This window comes from Oncorhynchus masou, chromosome 12 (assembly GCF_036934945.1).
Source record: "Oncorhynchus masou masou isolate Uvic2021 chromosome 12, UVic_Omas_1.1, whole genome shotgun sequence".
Taxonomy (NCBI): Eukaryota; Metazoa; Chordata; class Actinopteri; order Salmoniformes; family Salmonidae; genus Oncorhynchus; species Oncorhynchus masou.
The window spans coordinates 24,081,529-24,100,584 of record NC_088223.1 but is presented as its reverse complement, the minus strand read 5'-3'; the positions used below and the strand labels follow the sequence as shown (position 1 = coordinate 24,100,584).

Genomic DNA, 19,056 nt, shown 5'->3' with positions numbered 1-19,056 from the left:
AAAGTGTCCTACTTCCAACTCGGTTTTGGAAAATAACAGACCAAACAGAAACCAAGTCAATGTTATGATTGAATGGGGTTTAAACGTTGCTATGCACAGAATGGTACCAAACCTAACTATGATAAGGTTGGTTGACATTCAGGGTAAAAGAGAGAGAAAAGAGAGAGAGAGAGAGAGAGAGAGAGAGAGAGAGAGATGTTGTACCAGGGAAGCTTTGTCTCTGCAGTGATTGACTTTGAGTGGATTGGAATACGGCAGCGAGGCGACCCAACTCCGGATGGCAGGGATAAGTAACTAAATTACTAGACCGGCTGTTTGTGTGTGTTTGATTTTAGTTTTACTATCCTGTTGGGGACCTGAAGTCCTCACAGAATAGTAAAACAAAGACTATTTGGACAATTGGGGACATTTCGCCAGTCCCCACAAGGAAAACGGTTATTTTAGGCTTAGGTGTTACATGCTGACCAGACTGGACACGTCGCGTGCGCGAGCGTCGCAAAATAAATGTAGAAATCCATGTTATTCAATTCTTGAACCCACAGTGCTCGCGCGCACCAACGAGCGTCTGCGATGCCAAGGGCTAAAATAGAAGTCCTTTCTATTTCTGCCGCAGATCGTGCTGCAAATCCTGCCTCTCCCATCTCCTCATTGGTTTATAGAAGCGTGCCATCTCCTCATTGGTTATACCCACCTGGGTGATTGAAAGACGAACTGTTTTGCCGGTCATCGTGGTAATACTATGAAAGTATAGATGCCAATCACCATAAAAGTTCAAAGATGAAAAAGCCTGGAAGGAGGAGAGATGACTTGAAATGATTCGGTTGGCCGTTTTATGTGTGGATTAATTTTCAGAGTAGAGGACCTTGTGCGTTTCAGGTAAAATACCAACTCAATGTTTATATCCCAGGATAAATTAGCTAGCAACAGCAAGCTAGCTAAATAGGACAAATTAGCTAGCAAGTGCAAGCTAACTAGCTAAATTGCCATACATGTTTAATACTTTTCGACCTGTCCCCAAAATAATGTCCTTTGTTCAGAGTTTGTTTTGATATTTTAACCTGCATGTCGTGAACGCGTTTGGTGTAGGGGGACAAAATAAATTTATGCACGATAACGCACAATGGCGCACGCGCGCAGCCGGTTTGAGTTCCGTGTTAGGTTTAGGGTTAGAGTTAGAATTAGGCTTAGATTACTGTAATAATTAGGCTTAGAGTTTAGGGTTTGAAGTTATGGTCAGGTTTAGGCTCCTGAGTGGTGCAGCGGTCGAAGGCACTGCATCTCAGTGCTTGGTGTGTCACTACAGGCCCTGGTTTGATCCCAGGCTGTGTCACAACCGGCTGTGATCGGGAGTCCCATAGGGCGGCGCACAATTGGCTCAGCATCGTCCGGGTTAGGGGAGTGTTTGGCCATTGAAAAATATGAATTTGTTTTTAACTGACTTGCCTAGTTAAATAAAGGTTAAGGGAAAATAGGATTTTGAATGACAATCAATTGTTAGGTCCTCACAAGGATAGTAAAACAAATGTGTGTGTGAGTGTGTGTGCATAGGTGTGTGCGTGTGTGTGCATAGGTGTGTGCGTGTGTGTGCATAGGTGTGTGCGTGTGTGTGCATAGGTGTGTGCGTGTGCATGCGTGCGTGCGTGCGTGCGTGCGTGCGTGCGTGTGTGTGTGTGTGTGTGTGTGTGTGTGTGTGTGTGTGCATGTGAGTGAAAGAGAGAGATAAAGAGAGGGAAATAGTATACTCCCACAACTGGAAAGGTTGATGTCACCAGTTTTTTTTTAGCACATCGATAGAACACTCCCCCATTAATCCCAGCCAGAGATGTTCCTCTCACCACCATCTCATCAAAATACACCACACCAGTAAACAGGGACGCAAACAACAGGGTTGTACTAAACCACACAGGGCCCAACCGGGGAAGGCTCAAAACAACAACAGCGACAGCATAAAAGACAATGGTTTCACAGCGAGGGTTTCACAGCGATGGTTTCACAGCAATGGTTTCACAGACACGGTCTTGAGCAATAGTCATCCTGGCCTTCGGCCCAAATGGCACCCTATTCCCTATATAGTACGTTGGACCACGGCCCAGGAAAAGGGTGCCATTTGGAACACAGCCCTAGACTTCTAGAGAGTCAGACTACACCCAATCAGTTGATGAAGAACTTCCCCAGACTACACACCCATTCCTCAGAGACAGAGTATGTGAGCGGATGGTGCCCAATTTGACTGGAGCGCGTTTCGAGATTCCCAAAGGCTCGAGCGTCGGCCTTCTCGCCCGCTCCAATTTCACTCCAGTAGAGCTCACTTCATGAGCTCAGGGCATGCACGGCCCAGCATACTATTGTAGTCTACTTGGGTGCTGCTATAGCCCCTTGCTTAAGTTACTGTCATGGAGTTTACTACATATTTTCATAAAGAATCTGATAAAACACACAGGTGCTAAATCAAGGTGACTTACGACCAAGAGCAAGAGAGGGTGTGTGGTGATGTCGTGTCCACAACTAAAGAGAGGGAGTGTGGTGATGTAGTGTCCACAACTAAAGAGAGGGAGTGTGGTGATGTAGTGTCCACAACTAAAGAGAGGGTGTGTGGTGATGTCGTGTCCACAACTAAAGAGAGGGAGTGTGGTGATGTAGTGTCCACAACTAAAGAGAGGGAGTGTGGTGATGTAGTGTCCACAACTCAAGAGAGGGAGTGTGGTGATGTAGTGTCCACAACTAAAGAGAGGGAGTGTGGTGATGTAGTGTCCACAACTAAAGAGAGGGAGTGTGGTGATGTAGTGTCCACAACTAAAGAGAGGGAGTGTGGTGATGTAGTGTCCACAACTAAAGAGAGGGAGTGTGGTGATGTAGTGTCCACAACTAAAGAGAGGGAGTGTGGTGATGTAGTGTCCACAACTCAAGAGAGGGAGTGTGGTGATGTAGTGTCCACAACTAAAGAATCCTTTTGGAATTTGACAAGACACATTCCCCGAAAGCTTGATGGTGTACTTATTAAGGGCACATGCTAAAAGAAAGGAACGAGGTGGGTAGATAACTAAGTGTATCATTGTAGCAAAGTATTTATAAACAAAAAATCTGATCTCTTAAAAGTTTTCTTACTTTTTGTACTATTATCTATACAATAGGCCATCATTGTTTTTGGCCCAATAGGACTGGCATATTTCCACTTTCAAGGAGCTTTCTGTTTTGATTGGATTATTTTGCCTATAGAAAAAAAAACTGCATCTCTGCCCAGCCTGACGAAAGTGGCCAAAAGGGTGTTTAGCATCCCGTGGCTCTGCAAGCTCGGAGAATATCTCTCTGCTGCTGGCCTGCTCTCCAGGCAACATCGCATGAGTCTTGAGCCACAGACTGTCCAAACTCCTGTTTCTAAAAAATCATTCTTAAAATGTATTCAAAGGCGCTAATAAGTCATTTTTTGTTTAATTTGTATTTAATTCTATTTGCATAATTTATAGACTATAATGACTTAATACAACAAATTGTTGTTTTGCTGAGCACATTATGTCCCTATCAGCCTATTGTGTTGAACTGGCAAATGCTTCACAATGTAGTTCTTTGTAGGTGATAGCCTTGAAATAATTTAAATAATATTGCCTTCATTTCCGTTCCTTCTTAGGCTCCCTGTCTGGCTCCTGACCTATTTAGATGCTGTTTAATATGACATGTAGCTATTTGAAATGATGAGCGCTTCTTGCATTCACCTTTTCATGTTTATTAAAATACCAGGGCGACACAAAAAATAGATGGGTGTTGGTTAAATTGTGATTTTAATGAATGGAGCGAATTTGGAGTGGCGTTTTTTTTCCTGTGAGCACAGAGCAGTATGCAGGAGTAGAGAGTACCAGAGTATGCAGGAACCCAGAGCCCTGTTTCCGCCAACCAACCAGACTGCCACTCATACCAGAGACTGCACAATTAGCCTAGCAGCACGGATGGTTTGTATGGTATCACTGCTGTGCTTTTTACTGGTTTTCCTTGCATACTTCCAGATATTTTGTCTTTGTACATGCCTCTTTTGTTCTTCCTCATGTTTTGGTAAGATTAAGCTAACAAAACATGCCTGGGTCTAACGCGTACTGTATATAGGTATAGCCTGAGGCTGGTGAAGCTATGGACATATGGAGGAGGATTGCAAGGGATAGCTGAATAAAGGGAGAAGGATAAAAGGTTAGCATGTAGTGGTGTAGTAAGACCCTTAAGTAGGTCACTTGGCTGAAGGCTGTTTGTCTCAAAAGAAAATTGGCAACTGCAGGACTGGACCCGGGAGAGGTTAGGGTTCGATTTACTGTGTGTGTGCGTGTGTGCATGTATGTGTGTGTGCCTGTTTGCATGCATGCATTTGTGTGTGTATATGTGTCTGTCTGTGTGTTTTGAAGGCCAGGGGCACCATCACCTCTCTGTGTCTACACTATCCAGAGTCTATTGGGGAGATGCTTAGTTTATAGCCTCTAGAAGTCCCACCCGCACCGCCCCTTCCACCACTGGCCACAAGAAAAGGGTGGATGGATACTGTCCCTAAATAACCAGGAGAGGCCAGCCACAAGGCATCTCAAGGCATTGTTTCATAGCTTTGGCCCTGACTGAAAGTAGCTGTCCACATGCACTGGATCTGCCTGTAAAATATATACAGGGAGAATTCATCGGCGGACATGGACGGACAAAAAGAAGGAAAGAGGAAGAAATCTGCATACTTAGAAGTGGGAATGACAGATAAATGGTAAAGTGGATGAGACTGATCAGACTTCCTTCGCAGGCTAATTAAACATGGTTAACAGTACAATGCATCCCTTTTTATGTCTCAATATCAAATCATTTCGGGATAACATTTAAGTACCTTACTGTGATTGTTTTCAACTAAAAGGGTAAAAAATAAACAAAAATAGCTTCTTATTAAAGAGCAGTTTCTCAAGAAAGAATTTAGCTTGGACTGTCTGGGACAGAGTGGGGAGAAGAAAACTGAAAACTAGCTGTTATTGGCAGAGAGGTTTGGAACTCTCTTTCTTATTGGTCTAGTAACATGTTTACCATGTCACCAGGTAGGCCAAAACTCCATCCCACCAAAACAGTCTCTTACACTAACAGCTCTTACACTAAAAGGGCATGATCATCATTTTCACAATTTCACAGCATTATTCCAACCTCAGTGTGGAAATACTGTATACATACACAACACAGGAAATTCACGTTTCTGAACGTACTGGGCCTATAAGGAACGCATTGCAAATGATAATTGGATGAAATTGATAACACTCATATCCATATATACCCTTGTAGATCCACAATTATGACCTCCCAGACAGACAAACACAACCCCCCTTCATCGTCTCAAGATCACCTTAAACCGTTTCATTTCACTCACACCCTCACTCTAACAATGGGGCTGCTTTAAAACCCTGTGGGATTAGTGGCCTGATTAAAAGCTGCACGCAGCACTCACAGATCCCTCCGCCTCCTCCCCACTGCCCCCCAACCTCATCACACACAGAGGGAGGGGGTCCTTCGCATAACCATCACACAGTCTGTCACCGTGCCAACGGAGGGTCTTATCGTGCTCCCAAACAGATGGGGTGTCTCGCGCTTGGAAATGTAAGTGTCAACACGTTATCGGCTCTCATCACTCACTGGGCCGTATAACTGAACCCCTGCTACCCCAACACCCCCCTACCTTAATATCCCGAGGCACCTTGTTGGGTGTCCCAAATGGCACCCTATTCCCTATATAGTGCACTACTTTTGACCACAGCCCTATGCGTGCACTGTAGGGCATAGAGTGCCATTTGAGACGCAGGCGTAGTGTTTGTGAAATGTATTGAGGTGTTTGGCTAGAGAAATTGAGCGGTGGTATGGACTTGCTGTTCTGTTCAATGGACTGAATGATTGCCTGAGATGTAGGGCCTTGATAACACTTTCAAGGTGGGGTATGTTATCCTGATGCACTTGCATGAACAAGGATTTGTTCAGAAGTAGATACCTAGCTTTTCCTGCTAGAGCGCAATGGAATCCTTACTCCTATACCTATTCCAAATGTATGGGATGTGAAGACTTGAAATTGTAAAACTCTAGTTGACACTGAAGTATGGTTCTGCAGTGGCTGGCCGTGGCTGGTGCCAAGATGATGAACAGTTGGCTCCGTACTAGAAATGGAGAGTTATACAGAAACAAATTATTCACATGGGAAGCTGTGTCATAATAATGTACAATGAGACACTGGGTAAGAAATAAGAAACAAACAGGATAGAAGGTTAGACCTGAATTGAAACACCATAAAATGCCATAAAAGCTCACCTTGGGGTCATACAGCTATAGAGCATAATTTGAAAATACTCTGAATGTTTACTTAATCAAGCGTAATCCAACTCTCAGACTGGATTTTATGACCTTGTTTTGGGTGGTTGTGTATCATTTGAACCACCTCAGTCTGAAAGCTCAAATAAAGAGGAGCCGTTAGCCTGGGACAAGTAGATCTATTCAGCTCCTTGAGTTATAGCTGTGACAATCGACCTAAATGAAACCTTCACATTGGCTGGGCTAGTAAAATGGGAGTCAACTGACAGTTCCTGGTGCGCCACAGGGTCTAATCTTGGGGCCATTACTATTCACTCTGATATGCGTAATTCAACTAATGATGCTGAGAAAATTCCATTCCATAAATCCAAGATACTTTGTCATTGTGCATGGTGACATCGAATAACTATATAATTAATCACAAGGATATATTACATTTGTGCATGAAAAGAAAGTGCTTTCAATTGCATCGCTACTTGGAAACGTAATGAACCAGAAGCGTTTTAAGACAATATAGGATCATTATTCAAGAACAACCCATGCAGTGTTTTTGTCATTTACTTCAGAATAAGCCAGAAAATAAAGAACAAAGAGGAGGGATGTATGCACTGCAGTTTCAAAGAAGACAGCAGAGCATTAGATTTGCCACAAAAACACCCAGATTTTACAACCCCAAGAAAAGTAAATAGCTTTGAGGGTTGAGGAGGGAGGACCGGGCTAGTCCCAGAACGGCACGTTTTCAGCTCTCCTCTGTCTCAGGTACACATAGCTAGACCAAGATGTCTGCATCCCAAATGGCACACTATTTCCCATTTAGTGCACTACTTTTGACCAGGCTCCCATTTGGAATGCAGCCCATGATCCCTCAAATGTTCTCTAGAGAAACCTCTTTAACTCAGCTGGGGGTCCTGTTTGTGCACATCTAATCACATGGGGAGGAGATATATTCAGTGTCAATTCAAAATGGCTCCTTGCAAGGAACAGTGTGTGCCAGGCAGGCTCATAACTCCTTATTCAGACGCCCTTGCCTTAGCGGGCCGTGCATTCCATCACACTGCTGCCAGGCCACGAGGTCACTAGGGGTCACAGCCCACAAAGAGAAGAGACAGTGAAGACGAGCGGGGGGTCGAGCAGGGGGCCTCACCCTATCTGAGTCCCAAATGGCACCCTATTCCCTATATAGTGGACTACTTCTGTCCAGAGCAAGTCAAATCAAATCAAATGTTATTGGTCACATACACAGTTTAGCAGATGTTAATGCGGGCGTAGCAAAATGCTTGTGTTTCAAGCTCCAACAGTGTAGTAATATCTAACAATTCACAACAATTCACACAATACACACAAATATGAAAGTTAAAGAATGGAATTAACGAATATATAAATATTAGGATGAGCAATGTTGGAGTAGTGCACCATATAGGGAATAGGGCACCATTTGGGATGCAACACCTGTCTGGGCCCTGTTGGACGAGGTGGGAGGCAGCCAGGGTAGGGTAGGGTAGGGAAGGAGACCTATAAATCTGCTTGAGGTGGTTTGGGGAGAGTGCTGAAGCTCCTTATTCACAGGGGGGCCTGTACTCCGCGAAGAACCACCTCTACCCTCTTCTATCCAGCACAGAGAGGCTGTTGTCAGGGTACACCGCCTGGAGACCCTGCCTCCTGCCTCCGTCAGTCCAGGGGTGTATTCATTAGTGCATATTGTAGCAAAATATTTAGCAAAAACAAGTGTTTCTTATTGGACAAGTTCAGGTTAGTCCCTCCTCGTTTCTGCCCATTTGCTTACTAGTGAATAAGCCCCAGCTTTAGTTTGCTTTGACCTTGTGAACTTCTTATGGAACATGTATGGAAGACGTATGACCCATCTGGCCCTGTTATACAAAGGTCAACTCTACAGGGCTCTTATGCAACCCAAACTTCACAAAACCCATAACCAGACACAAGATGAAAAGGTGACTGCTCATTTTTCATGTCAGGCTATTTGTAGGGCTATTTCAGTCCGTGCTGAAAAACAGTAGTGCAATACCATTTATAGTGTATGCCCAGATTGGTTTGTGCTGTTTTGCCAAACTCCACTGTTGACATTGTTTGGCATGATGATAGAGCAAGGAAGTTGGCAAGACAAAACAGATCTGGGAGCTGTGTGTCTATAAGAACATTACATTGACTCTTCTGCCACCACACTACAGTAGAACTAGAACAACATGCTGTGGCTGTGGTGACTTGTTGTCATAGGGACGTGTGGTAGTGAAGGAACGCTGTGAGCCTGAATGCTAAAACACATCTTTCTCTGGCCATTGATTGATTGGTTTGTCTGCAGACACTTCAAACAGAGGATTTTGGTTGGATACACAATCTAGCACAGAATGCAATGCAGGACCTCCATGTTCGTGGCTTTCTGGATCCTTATCAGTTCCATCTTATCTACAAATAGTATAAAAAACGAATACATTATTGCATAAACTGACACATACTGTTGAGGTGCACTGCTGCTTGGCAGTATCTGACACCTCATTCAATCAAGCTGAAGGTCGTGCAAAAAGGAATAAACAAACCTTTAGTGTGTTTCAGGCTGTTTTTCTCGATGTTGTGACTTATAAACAGAGGGAAATGAGGGCTGTGTTTGTCATAGGAAACAGGTGCATATTCTCGACAACCACACGCTATTATCCTGTACAGAGAGAGAAGGCTTTTCTGACCAAAGAATGGTCTCCAGCTGGGCATGGTGCACGCAACACAAGTGATTGTTTTGAGCGTTTCCATAAGAAGCATTATAATGGAGGATATGACTGTGCAGCACAGACAATGAGAGTTATTCGAGGGCCTGTGATTCTGTGATTGTGACAAATGAGCTGACAGTAATTAGAAAGATAACATTTGAGAACGAACACATGAAAAGTGGTTAATTACAGGTGTTTTCTCCCTCTTTCCAGTCACATGGTGACTGCAGATATATAGACAATGGAAACCACCACAGAGACAAAATAGTCAGCCTGAGGCTATGAAAAGTGTTAGAGATATGACACCTGCAGCATAGATCCCCAGCTATCTTCAGATATGGAACCGCTGGGCAAAAACTGGTTGAAAGAATGTTGTTTCAACGTCATTTTAACAAAAACAATATATTTGACATTAAATCAATGTGGAAAACTGAAAAGTCAACGTAAGGGAATTTCGTCATCTTTTTCACCTAACTTTTCACTAAAAACCAATAACATGATGACATTTTGGATTTCACATTGAATTTACGTTAGTTGACAACTAAACCAAATGTAGATCAAAACGAGACGTTAAAATAACATCTGTACCTTCTTCTGCTTTTCTATGAGGCTGTTGTACTTTTTTATTTCTTTTTTATTTATTTCACCTTTATTTAACCAGGTAGGCCAGTTGTGAACAAGTTCTCATTTACAACTACGACCTGGCCAAGATAAAGCAAAGCAGTGCGACAAAAAACAACACAGAGTTACACATAGGATAAACAAAAATACAGTCAATAACAGAATAGAAAAATATGTATACAGTGTGTGTAAATGGAGTAAGGAAGTAAGGCAACAAATAGGCCATAGTAACAAAGGAACTCAAATTTAACAAATGAACACTGAAGTGATAGATGTACAGATGATGATGTGCAAGTAGAACTGCTCGTGTGCAAAAGAGCAAAAAAGTAAATAAAAATGATGAGGTCGGTAGTTGGGTGGGCTATTTACAGATGGGTTGTGTACAGCTGCAGCGATCGGTAAGCTGCTCAGATAGCTGATGTTTAAAGTTAGTGAAGGAGATATTAGTCTCCAACTTCAGTGATTTTTGCAATTCGTTCCAGTCATTGGCAGCAGACAACTGTAAGGAAAGGCGCTCAAAGAAGGTCTTGGCTTTGGTGATGACCCCTGAGATATACCTGCTGGAGCGTGTGCTACGGGTGGTGGGTGTTGTTATGGTGACCAGTGAGCTGAGATAAAGCGGAGATTTACCTAGCAAAGATTTATAGATAACCTGGAGCCAGTGGGTCTGGCGACGAATATGTAGCGAGGGCCAGCCGACGAGAGCATACAGGTCGCTGTGGTGGGTGGTATATGGGGCTTTGGTGACAAAACGGATGGCACTGTGATAGACTGCATCCAGTTTGCTGAGTAGAGTGTTGGAGGCTATTTTGTAAATGACCGCCGAAGTCGAGTATTGGTAGGATAGTCAGTTTTATGAGGGTATGTTTGGCAGCATGAGTGAAGCAGGCTTTGTTGAGAAATAGGAAGCCGATTCGAGATTTAATTTTGGAATGGAGATGCTTAATGTGAGTCTGGAAGGAGAGTTTACAGTCTAGCTAGACACCTAGGTATTTGTAGTTGTCCACATATTCTGAGTCAGAACAGTCCAGAGTAGGGATGCTACTCGGGCGGGAGGGTGCGGTCAGCGATTGGTTGAAGAGCATGCATTTAGTTTTACTAGCGTTTAAGAGCAGTTGGAGGCCACAGAATGAGTGTTTTATGGCATTGAAGCTCGTTTGGAGGTTTGTTAACACAGTGTCCAAAGAAGGGCCATATGTATACAGAATGGTGTCATCTGCGTAGAGGTGGATCAAGGAATCACCCGCAGCAAGAGTGACAGCATTGATATATACAGAGAAAAGAGCCCGAGAATTGAACCCTGTGGTAGCCCCATAGAGACTGCCAGAGGTCCGGACAACAGGCCCTCAGATTTGACACACTGAACTCTATCTGAGAAGTAGTTGGTGAAACAGGCGAGACAGTCATTTGAGAAACCAAGGCTGTTGAGTCTGCCGATAAGAATATGGAGTCGAAAGCCTTATCGATGGTGGTTATGATATTGTTTAGTACCTTGAACGTGGCTGGGGTGCATCCGTGACCAGCTATGAAAAACGGATTGCACAGCAGAGAAGGTACGGTGGGATTCTAAATGGTCAGTGATCTGTTTATTAACTTGGCTTTCAAAGACTTTATAAAGGCAGGGCAGGATGGATATAGGTCTGTAACCATGGCAGCTTTCCAATCTTTATGAATCTCTGATGAAACGAAAGAGAGGTTGAATAGACTAGTAATAAGGGTTGCAACAATGGTGGTGGATAATTTTATAAAGAGAGGGTACAGATTGTCTAGCCCATCTGATTTGTACAGTTCCAGGTTTTGCAGCTCTTTCAGAACATCTGTGTCAGGACCCGGTTACGAACCTGGGTCTCCGGAGTGAGAAACAGTCACTTAACCAACTGAGCCACGAATAGTCAGCAGAACCCAGAAGATGAGGCAGACACAGCAGTACTTAAGACGGTGTATTTAATAAAGTAAAAAGGAGAAGTCCTTAAATACAAAAATGGCAAATCCAAAAGGTGGTAGGAATAGCACAAAAAAGCCTCAGGAGATACTCAAAAACAAAAACAGAATTCCACAAGAGCATCCACCGGAATCGACAAGAATACACAGAACACTAGGGCTGGGTGCTAACATACAAACACAGAGCACAGAACTGAGGGAAACTAAGGGTTTAAATACAATCAGGGGAAACGAGGCACAGGTGCAAATAATAATGGGGAACAAGGGAAAAAACATAAGGTCAAAAAGCACAATGGGGGCATCTAGTGACCAAAACCCGAACAACCCTGGCCAAATCCTGACAATCTGCTGTCTGGATTTGGGTGAAGGAGAAGCAGGGGAGGCTTGGGCAAGTTGCTGTGGGGGGTGCAGAGCTGTTGGCTGGGGTTGGGGTAGCCAGGAGGAAAGCATGGCTAGCCGTAGAGAAATGCTTATTAAAATTCGCAATTATTGTGGATTTATCGGTGGTGACAGTGTTTCCTAGCCTGTGAGCAGTGGGCAACTGGGAGGAGATGCTCTTATTCTCCATGTACTTTACATTGTCCCATAACTTTTTGGAGTTAGAGCTACTGTATGCACATTTCTGTTTGAAAAAGCTAGCCTTTGCTTTCCTAACTGACTGTGTGTATTGGTTCCTGACTTCCCTGAAAAGCTGCATATTACAGGGACTATTCGTTGCCAGTGCAGTACACCACAGGATGTTTTTGTGCTGATCGAGGGCAGTCAGGTCTGGAGTAAACCAAGGGCTATGTCTGTTCTTAGTTCTTAGTACAGTGTGGTGTGTCTAACCACATGTTTGGGATGACACAGGGTGTTGAAACAAAGGCCTTCCTGCCAAGCTCTCTCTCAGCTCAGATAGATGCTCACTAGGGCGTTGTTTCTCACCTCTCTTTTCTTACTGTATGTATGAACCTCATGCTCTAAGTCTCATCTGCGTTGTTACACTACTACACTGCACACACAACGACTGGGTAAGTCCACTTGATTAAAAGTTGTTTAGGTTGTGTTTTGTTGATTACTCCGTTATAAGCACAATAACTCATCATCTTATGTCTATAATTGAAGAATACATTTACCATTACATCTTAAGAAAAGTAGGTGGTTAGGCAGAGCATTTGTTTTGGGGGGCTGATTTAGAGTTTTCTTTGCAGATGCTGTTGGGTGGTTGAACTTACTGGGCGATAAAACAACAAAACAGCATGATCAAGGTCCATGTGTGGGTCTATCAGGGAAAAAAAGATAAGTTATCGTGAATATTATGTTAAAGTCCACTCAATGTCGAGACAAAAAGTAGAAGCTACTGATAAACAACCAAGCCTAACACTTTTTTGACATGGATAATTTATAAATAGTTCAGAAACGTATGTTTATTAAATTGCTGAATAACAATCTATCATTATAGAAACTGAAACTCTGTTGGAGCCTGATCTTGATAAAAGCATCATACTTTACTACTTCCTTTGCCTCCCTCCATCACATAAACCTCAAAACTGGTAGGCCAAATGCTCTTCTGGCTGATACTCAAATACGTACGTGTGTGTGTGTGTGTGTGTGTGTGTGTGTGTGTGTGTGTGTGTGTGTGTGTGTGTGTGTGTGTGTGTGTGTGTGTGTGTGTGTGTGTGTGTGTGTGTGTCATATTGGGTAAGTTGGTTCGATGATGTACTTGATGGACACAGAACTTAGACAGCCTTCTGGGATGTCTTGCTCCAACTTCACCCACTCTTTCTCCACTCATGTCCTGCTTGCACAAATTCACCTTCACCATCTCTACCATATTTTGGAAATCTACTTTGGTTTCAAAGCCACTTCATGTTGTTCAGTGATGATGAAATCAATGATGATGAAATCAAACAAGTTCCTGTCCCTTGAGCGCTGTGTTCCTGTCCCCTGAGCGCTGTGTTCCTGTCCCCTGAGCGCTGTGTCCCTGTCCCCTGAGCGCTGTGTTCCTGTCCCCTGAGCGCTGTGTTCCTGTCCCCTGAGCGCTGTGTTCCTGTCCCCTGAGCGCTGTGTTCCTGTCCCCTGAGCGCTCCAACGGTCTGACCTCCAAAGGCTGCGATGTTGTGGAATATTTGCATACAGTTCCACTTTCCTCAATTGACTTCCCACCTTGTTCACTCTCCCTAGGACATGCTCACATCACACAACGTTCTCTCACCGACTTAGCTTCTCTCTCATTGAAAATGAATGTATTCTGTTGTTTCATCCCCCCTGTCAGAACCAGTTAACACCCGAAGTGTTAAGAATACCTGGTGTGGATGACACGGCAGTGGCTGCTTTCCTCAGGTATAACACTTGACTCTTTGATAGGCCATTTGCTCAGTAAGACTTGTAATGTAATGTAATTCCTAGCTCGAGAGCATCAGGTGAGCTCTGCTGGTCGAACTGCATTTCTGCTCTCAATGTGGTGCCTATAGAATTCTAAAGACTTTTCTAAGTAGGCCATAGTATTAGCCTTCTGTACCTTGCACCAAGGATAAGACCTTGATTTAAAATGCAATACATTTTGGTCCTTGCTTCTAGTCAATAGGCATGGAAATTATCTTGTTAGCAGACCATTCATTTTATGACGTTCGGTGGGGGGGGGGGGGGATACCAGTACGGATTTGACCAATGAGACCCGCATTATGTAAATGAGCTAAGAGGGAGTCATGTAGTAAGTAAACGCATTCTCCTACAGCGGGCGAGCAGAAGTATATTGCAGAACCACAGTGATACGGGCAACTGGATTGGAAATCATTGAAGGAAACATTCGCTTTTTATTGTCTTTACCATTTACCAACTCTTCATGGCTGTTTGATCGCAAAGAAAACGTTTCGTTGCAACATTCAGATGTGTTCTCTTTGACGCGAAAGCGGATATTTCACACTTTCCCGGAGTCTGAGAGAAGACGAGCTGTCGGCGCTCAAAATGAAGTACAAAGTAAGTGACTCGCCTTAATGCAATGCAATGAAATTACTTCTCCAGAAATTCTCCGTGATGAGAGTGTAATGAATGTATTGGGTTTGTCACCATAACCTAGTGTAACAACAATATTTTGGCTCTTCTAGAATAAACTTTATTGGAAAAAGTCATAACAGTTTTTAACCACAAAGCAATGTTCCATAGAGTGAATACAATAGCAATCATCAAGTCATCGTTTCTTTGAAGATAAACAGAGCATTGAAATGATGGACTGATTATGTCAATGGATGCTGTAACATTACATTGTTGTAACAACATAGTTGTAACAATGTTAAACCGTTGTATCAATCTTTTGTTGTAACAATGTTACATAAGTAGATTGCATTCAGCCCACCGCAGACTTGGGCTGTCAACGCAGAGATGATACTCTGTGGTCTACTCTTGGTTCGGTCTTTGGTCTCCACAAGTCATACACAAGGATATTGTGAACTACATTGGCATACATATAGGTCCCGTTACTTTCTCTGTACGTGGGCTATGTGGGATTTAAAGCCACACTATATAACTAACGCAGTGACGTTTGGATCCAGGGAAATGAATAGCAGCTGCCTATCTAAGAATTCTCTCTCCCATGCTTATTCTGACGGGTGAGTAATGATTTATTATGGGGCAATCAAAAGACCATGCGTTGACAGTGAACGCCATTGCGCCTTCATCGCGGGTAATAAATAATTGCATCGACTCAGGTTACTTAGCAGCACTTTAAGGATACTTTGGCGCATTCAATCTCTCGCTGCGTTCTCTCCCAGCTGCCCATTCGACCTTGCCTGTAGCATTGTTTGGGAAATACATTTTGTTTACACTCAAGGACTGACGAACAAACGAGACATTCAGTGGAGTGGATTTAACCTTTCTACTTTGAGGGTGTGACCTGTGAGTCCAAGCACTGCCATCATATGTGTTCAATTCTGCCTTGTATGGTGGACTGGCCTCAGCCTGTTGTAACATGCAACCCAGTCATAATTCATAAATGTTTCTAGAATTTAGCCTATTCATGTTTTTTTTTAAAGCTGCTTAGATTGTATAAATCAATAGACTGCACTGTCCATGAGCTCTGTAAAGTAAGGAGTAACTGAGATTGCGCTGGCAATCAGGGCCTGTGTCAGCATTAACATAAAACCCTGCCTTGAAGGCATGGGGCTGTCTGTCTCTTAAATCTCAAGCCAAGGAAACCTGGCCTCTGTATAGTTCTATTCTGTTCATTCACCATTAACACTGGCACTGTCTGGAGCTTATGGGAAGATCAACTTCCTACTATGGTATGAGGTTCACAGATCTTCTTGAATGGAATGTTTTTGTCTACTTCACACTATCTGGGGAATGTAGGGCACCTGGCAAGAGAGCTGGCAAACCGTTATGAAACTGTCTGTGCTGTTTGGATTCCTCTATGGTACTGTACTTACTGAAATAACCACCCATGTGCTTTCCCAGCTACGTGTTATTTCACTCCGTCCTCTTTTCTTCTCTATTGGAGACATGTGCTTGGGTCTGAAGTCTGTGTCATAATACCATATTAGAAAAGCCAGAACTCACAGCTCTCTCTTGCAAAGCTGTGAAGTAGTTTCCTGGTGATTCAGTAGTATCAAGAGCCAATGACTTCAGTGTAAAGTTAACAAAATGCTGTAGAGGCTTGGTTTGGCCTTTAATCAAAGTGAAAAGCCCCCAAATCTAGATTAGTGGTAGATGATAACTCACTTGGCTGAATTCCACTTCACACTTCTGAGCGCATGGCACATGCAGTCTTTCCCCAAGGGCCTAGTGATTGCGTCGTCATGTGTGCTATGTGTGTTTGCGGCATGCCTATGTACAGTATGTTGCATTATTGGTCTGTTCTTCTAACCTGGTTTCCTCATTCCTAGAGTAATATAGGGTTTTATACAATGGGTGGGTCTAATCCTGAATGCTGATTGGTTAAAACCGCATTCCAGCTATCCACAAGCTATCTAGAGTAATATAGGGCTGTGTAGGTCAGGGCTACAGGGTTTGTTATCAGGCCCTGTTGGGCTTGGATTGGTATGCTGCCAGCCATACCCTCTGATGCAGTAGACCTATCCTCTCTCTACTCTCCCACTTCTGTCTGAAAGAGCTTAGCAATAATACAGTCAGCCTGCCACAACCAACGCCATTCTGCGATAACCTCACTGTATTACGCAACAGTGCAGGGAAAGGGCGGATGCACACCAGGCTGGGATAGGTCAGTCGCGGACTATCCCTTCACCCTTCACTAAATGGCACCATATTCCCTTTGAAATGCACCACATAGTGAATAGGGTGCACATTTGGGACGTAGCCATAATGTATTTGCTCTCTGCTCCTGAGTCAGCCACTTAGGTTTACAGTTAACAGCCTGCTTCTTGTGATGTAGCCCACTTTATTTCAGTTAAATATTTACAGGACGTTTTATGTCCTCTCTATCAGATGTCCCTATACACTCTTACTGAGGGTGAATTATTCATAGCGCTGAAGCGCTGAAGTTAAGTATAGCACAACATTTTACGTGGCGTCATTACATCATGTACCTACATTATGTAGATATGCACGTCAGCTTTGACATCGGTTTTGCACATCGGGGTGTTAAACTAGACATCGGCCAATACCGATGTTGCCATTTTTAGCTAATACCGGCCGATTCCAATATGTTCACCGATATATCGTGCATCCCTACTATATAGTGTGCTACTTTTGACCAGGGGCCAGTCACAAGTAGTCGACTGCATCGAGAGTTTGGGACTATAAGGTTCTATCTGCAAAAAGATGATTATTTTCTTCAAAGTTCCGAACCCTCGTCGTTTTGATTTGTGTCAGCAATTTTAATCTGTATTCTTTTGAACTTAACAACATGAATTTAGGTTTTTAGAGTACTATATAGGTAGAGAACATTGAACAGAACAAGGCTACATCAATAACTACATTTTGACAAAAATGCAGCTAGAACCTTAATAGTCCCAAACTCTCGATATATGGAATAGGGCTCTGATCAAAAGTAGTGCACTATATAGGGAATAGGGTGCCATTTTGGAATGCATCCTATGTGTCCAAGTAGAGCTTAAGTGGCTGGATCATGTTTGGTCAAAAATAGTATTATATTGTTGCTGCCCGTATCACTGAATGCAAGGGAAGCCAGCGAGCATTTGGCATCCCTTGATTAAAAAAATATACAACAATTAGCCAATCAGCGTTGAGCTAAACTGAGTGAGCTCAAATGTGAATGGTCCTGGCACAAACAAAAAAGTATAAATGGAATCCAATCAGATCACATCAATCAGATCACATCAATCCAGGCTGTATCATATCTGGCCGTGATTGGGAGTCCTATAGGACGGCGCACAATTGGCACAGCTTCGTCCGGTTTTGGCCGGGGTAGGCCGTCATTGTAAATAAGAATTTGTTCTTAACGGACTTGCCTAGTTAAATAAAGGTTACAAAAGCCAAACGTCATTGACAGAACAAAACTCTTGTTGTGTTGTTGTCCTCCGTAGCTAAAATGGTCCCTTTCCTAAATTAGCCATGGATGGAGATAGGGATTTGGACTTGTGGTTCTACTTAATTCTCTGTACTGGGCCAGTGATTATAATGCCAATTCTGATCCAATCATAAATTCATACATTGTGCCTCTGGCATGAGCAGATGGAAGTTCAATATGTTGCTATATGTATTATACTAATGTTAACTAGCTAATCGTTGCCCATGAAAGGAAGTTAGGCTAGCGAGCAAGCATTTTAGCCAGGTAGCCTAGGACAACAAAAACTAAAAGCGTGTATTGTATGTCATAGACCGTTTCGTCAACATGAAAGAGAGGAGGATGGCATTGACGTTGTTTTTTCTACTTAAGCACACACACATATGCTATTTAGCTTATGTTGATTGGGCTAAATCTTTTTCGGAATCTTTTAGTGGTCACTGTATTAGACTAAGCATAGGGGATTTGATGATGTTGAGATGTTGAAGTTGAAATGGAGCTGGAATAGTGGAGGCAGCTCCTGTTTTCTTTGCGACTTGCAGTAACTCTAGTGTTTTAAATCAAAAGTTGTGTTAACTTGATTGACCCTGCTGTAGGTTATGTAACTGTTTGTTACTTGCAATATGCTTTGTGGACTCCACCGGACAGATGTTGCTCTCCGGTTTTGTGATGAAACAAAGGTGTAGTTGAATTTATTCAGCCACTGTATCTTCTTATTGTCTCGACCTTGGGCCTATATATGACGGTGACAAGGCATATGAACTAAGAGGTTACAGAGCCAACAACACAATTATCACAACACAGGTTGTAATATGGCTTTTTTTCTGACTTAGCTTCCCAGTTGATTTTACCTACACAACGCTACTGGTCGGTGTATCCGGCAGTAGCCTTTGTCTGTGACATCAGAGATGTTTTCCGACAGGTGGGCAGGTGTGAGGGGAAGGGCTCGGTTTCCATAGGTCCTCTAATGCACGTAATCTCCCCCAGGACGAGTCTGTACAGACAGAGACTTCTGGCTGCCTC

The 19,056-nt window shown here is 43.2% G+C and overlaps 1 protein-coding gene across 1 annotated transcript in view; it reads left to right on the top strand.

The window, feature by feature from the left end:
• The first annotated feature begins 14,256 nt into the window (after positions 1-14,256).
• LOC135549729 (enhancer of filamentation 1-like) overlaps positions 14,257-19,056 on the top strand; it is a 43,314-nt gene continuing 38,514 nt past the window's right edge. Inside the window, 1 exon segment of the mRNA XM_064979983.1 lies at positions 14,257-14,531. Coding sequence (XP_064836055.1) covers positions 14,520-14,531 — 12 coding nt within the window. The 5' untranslated portion in view covers positions 14,257-14,519.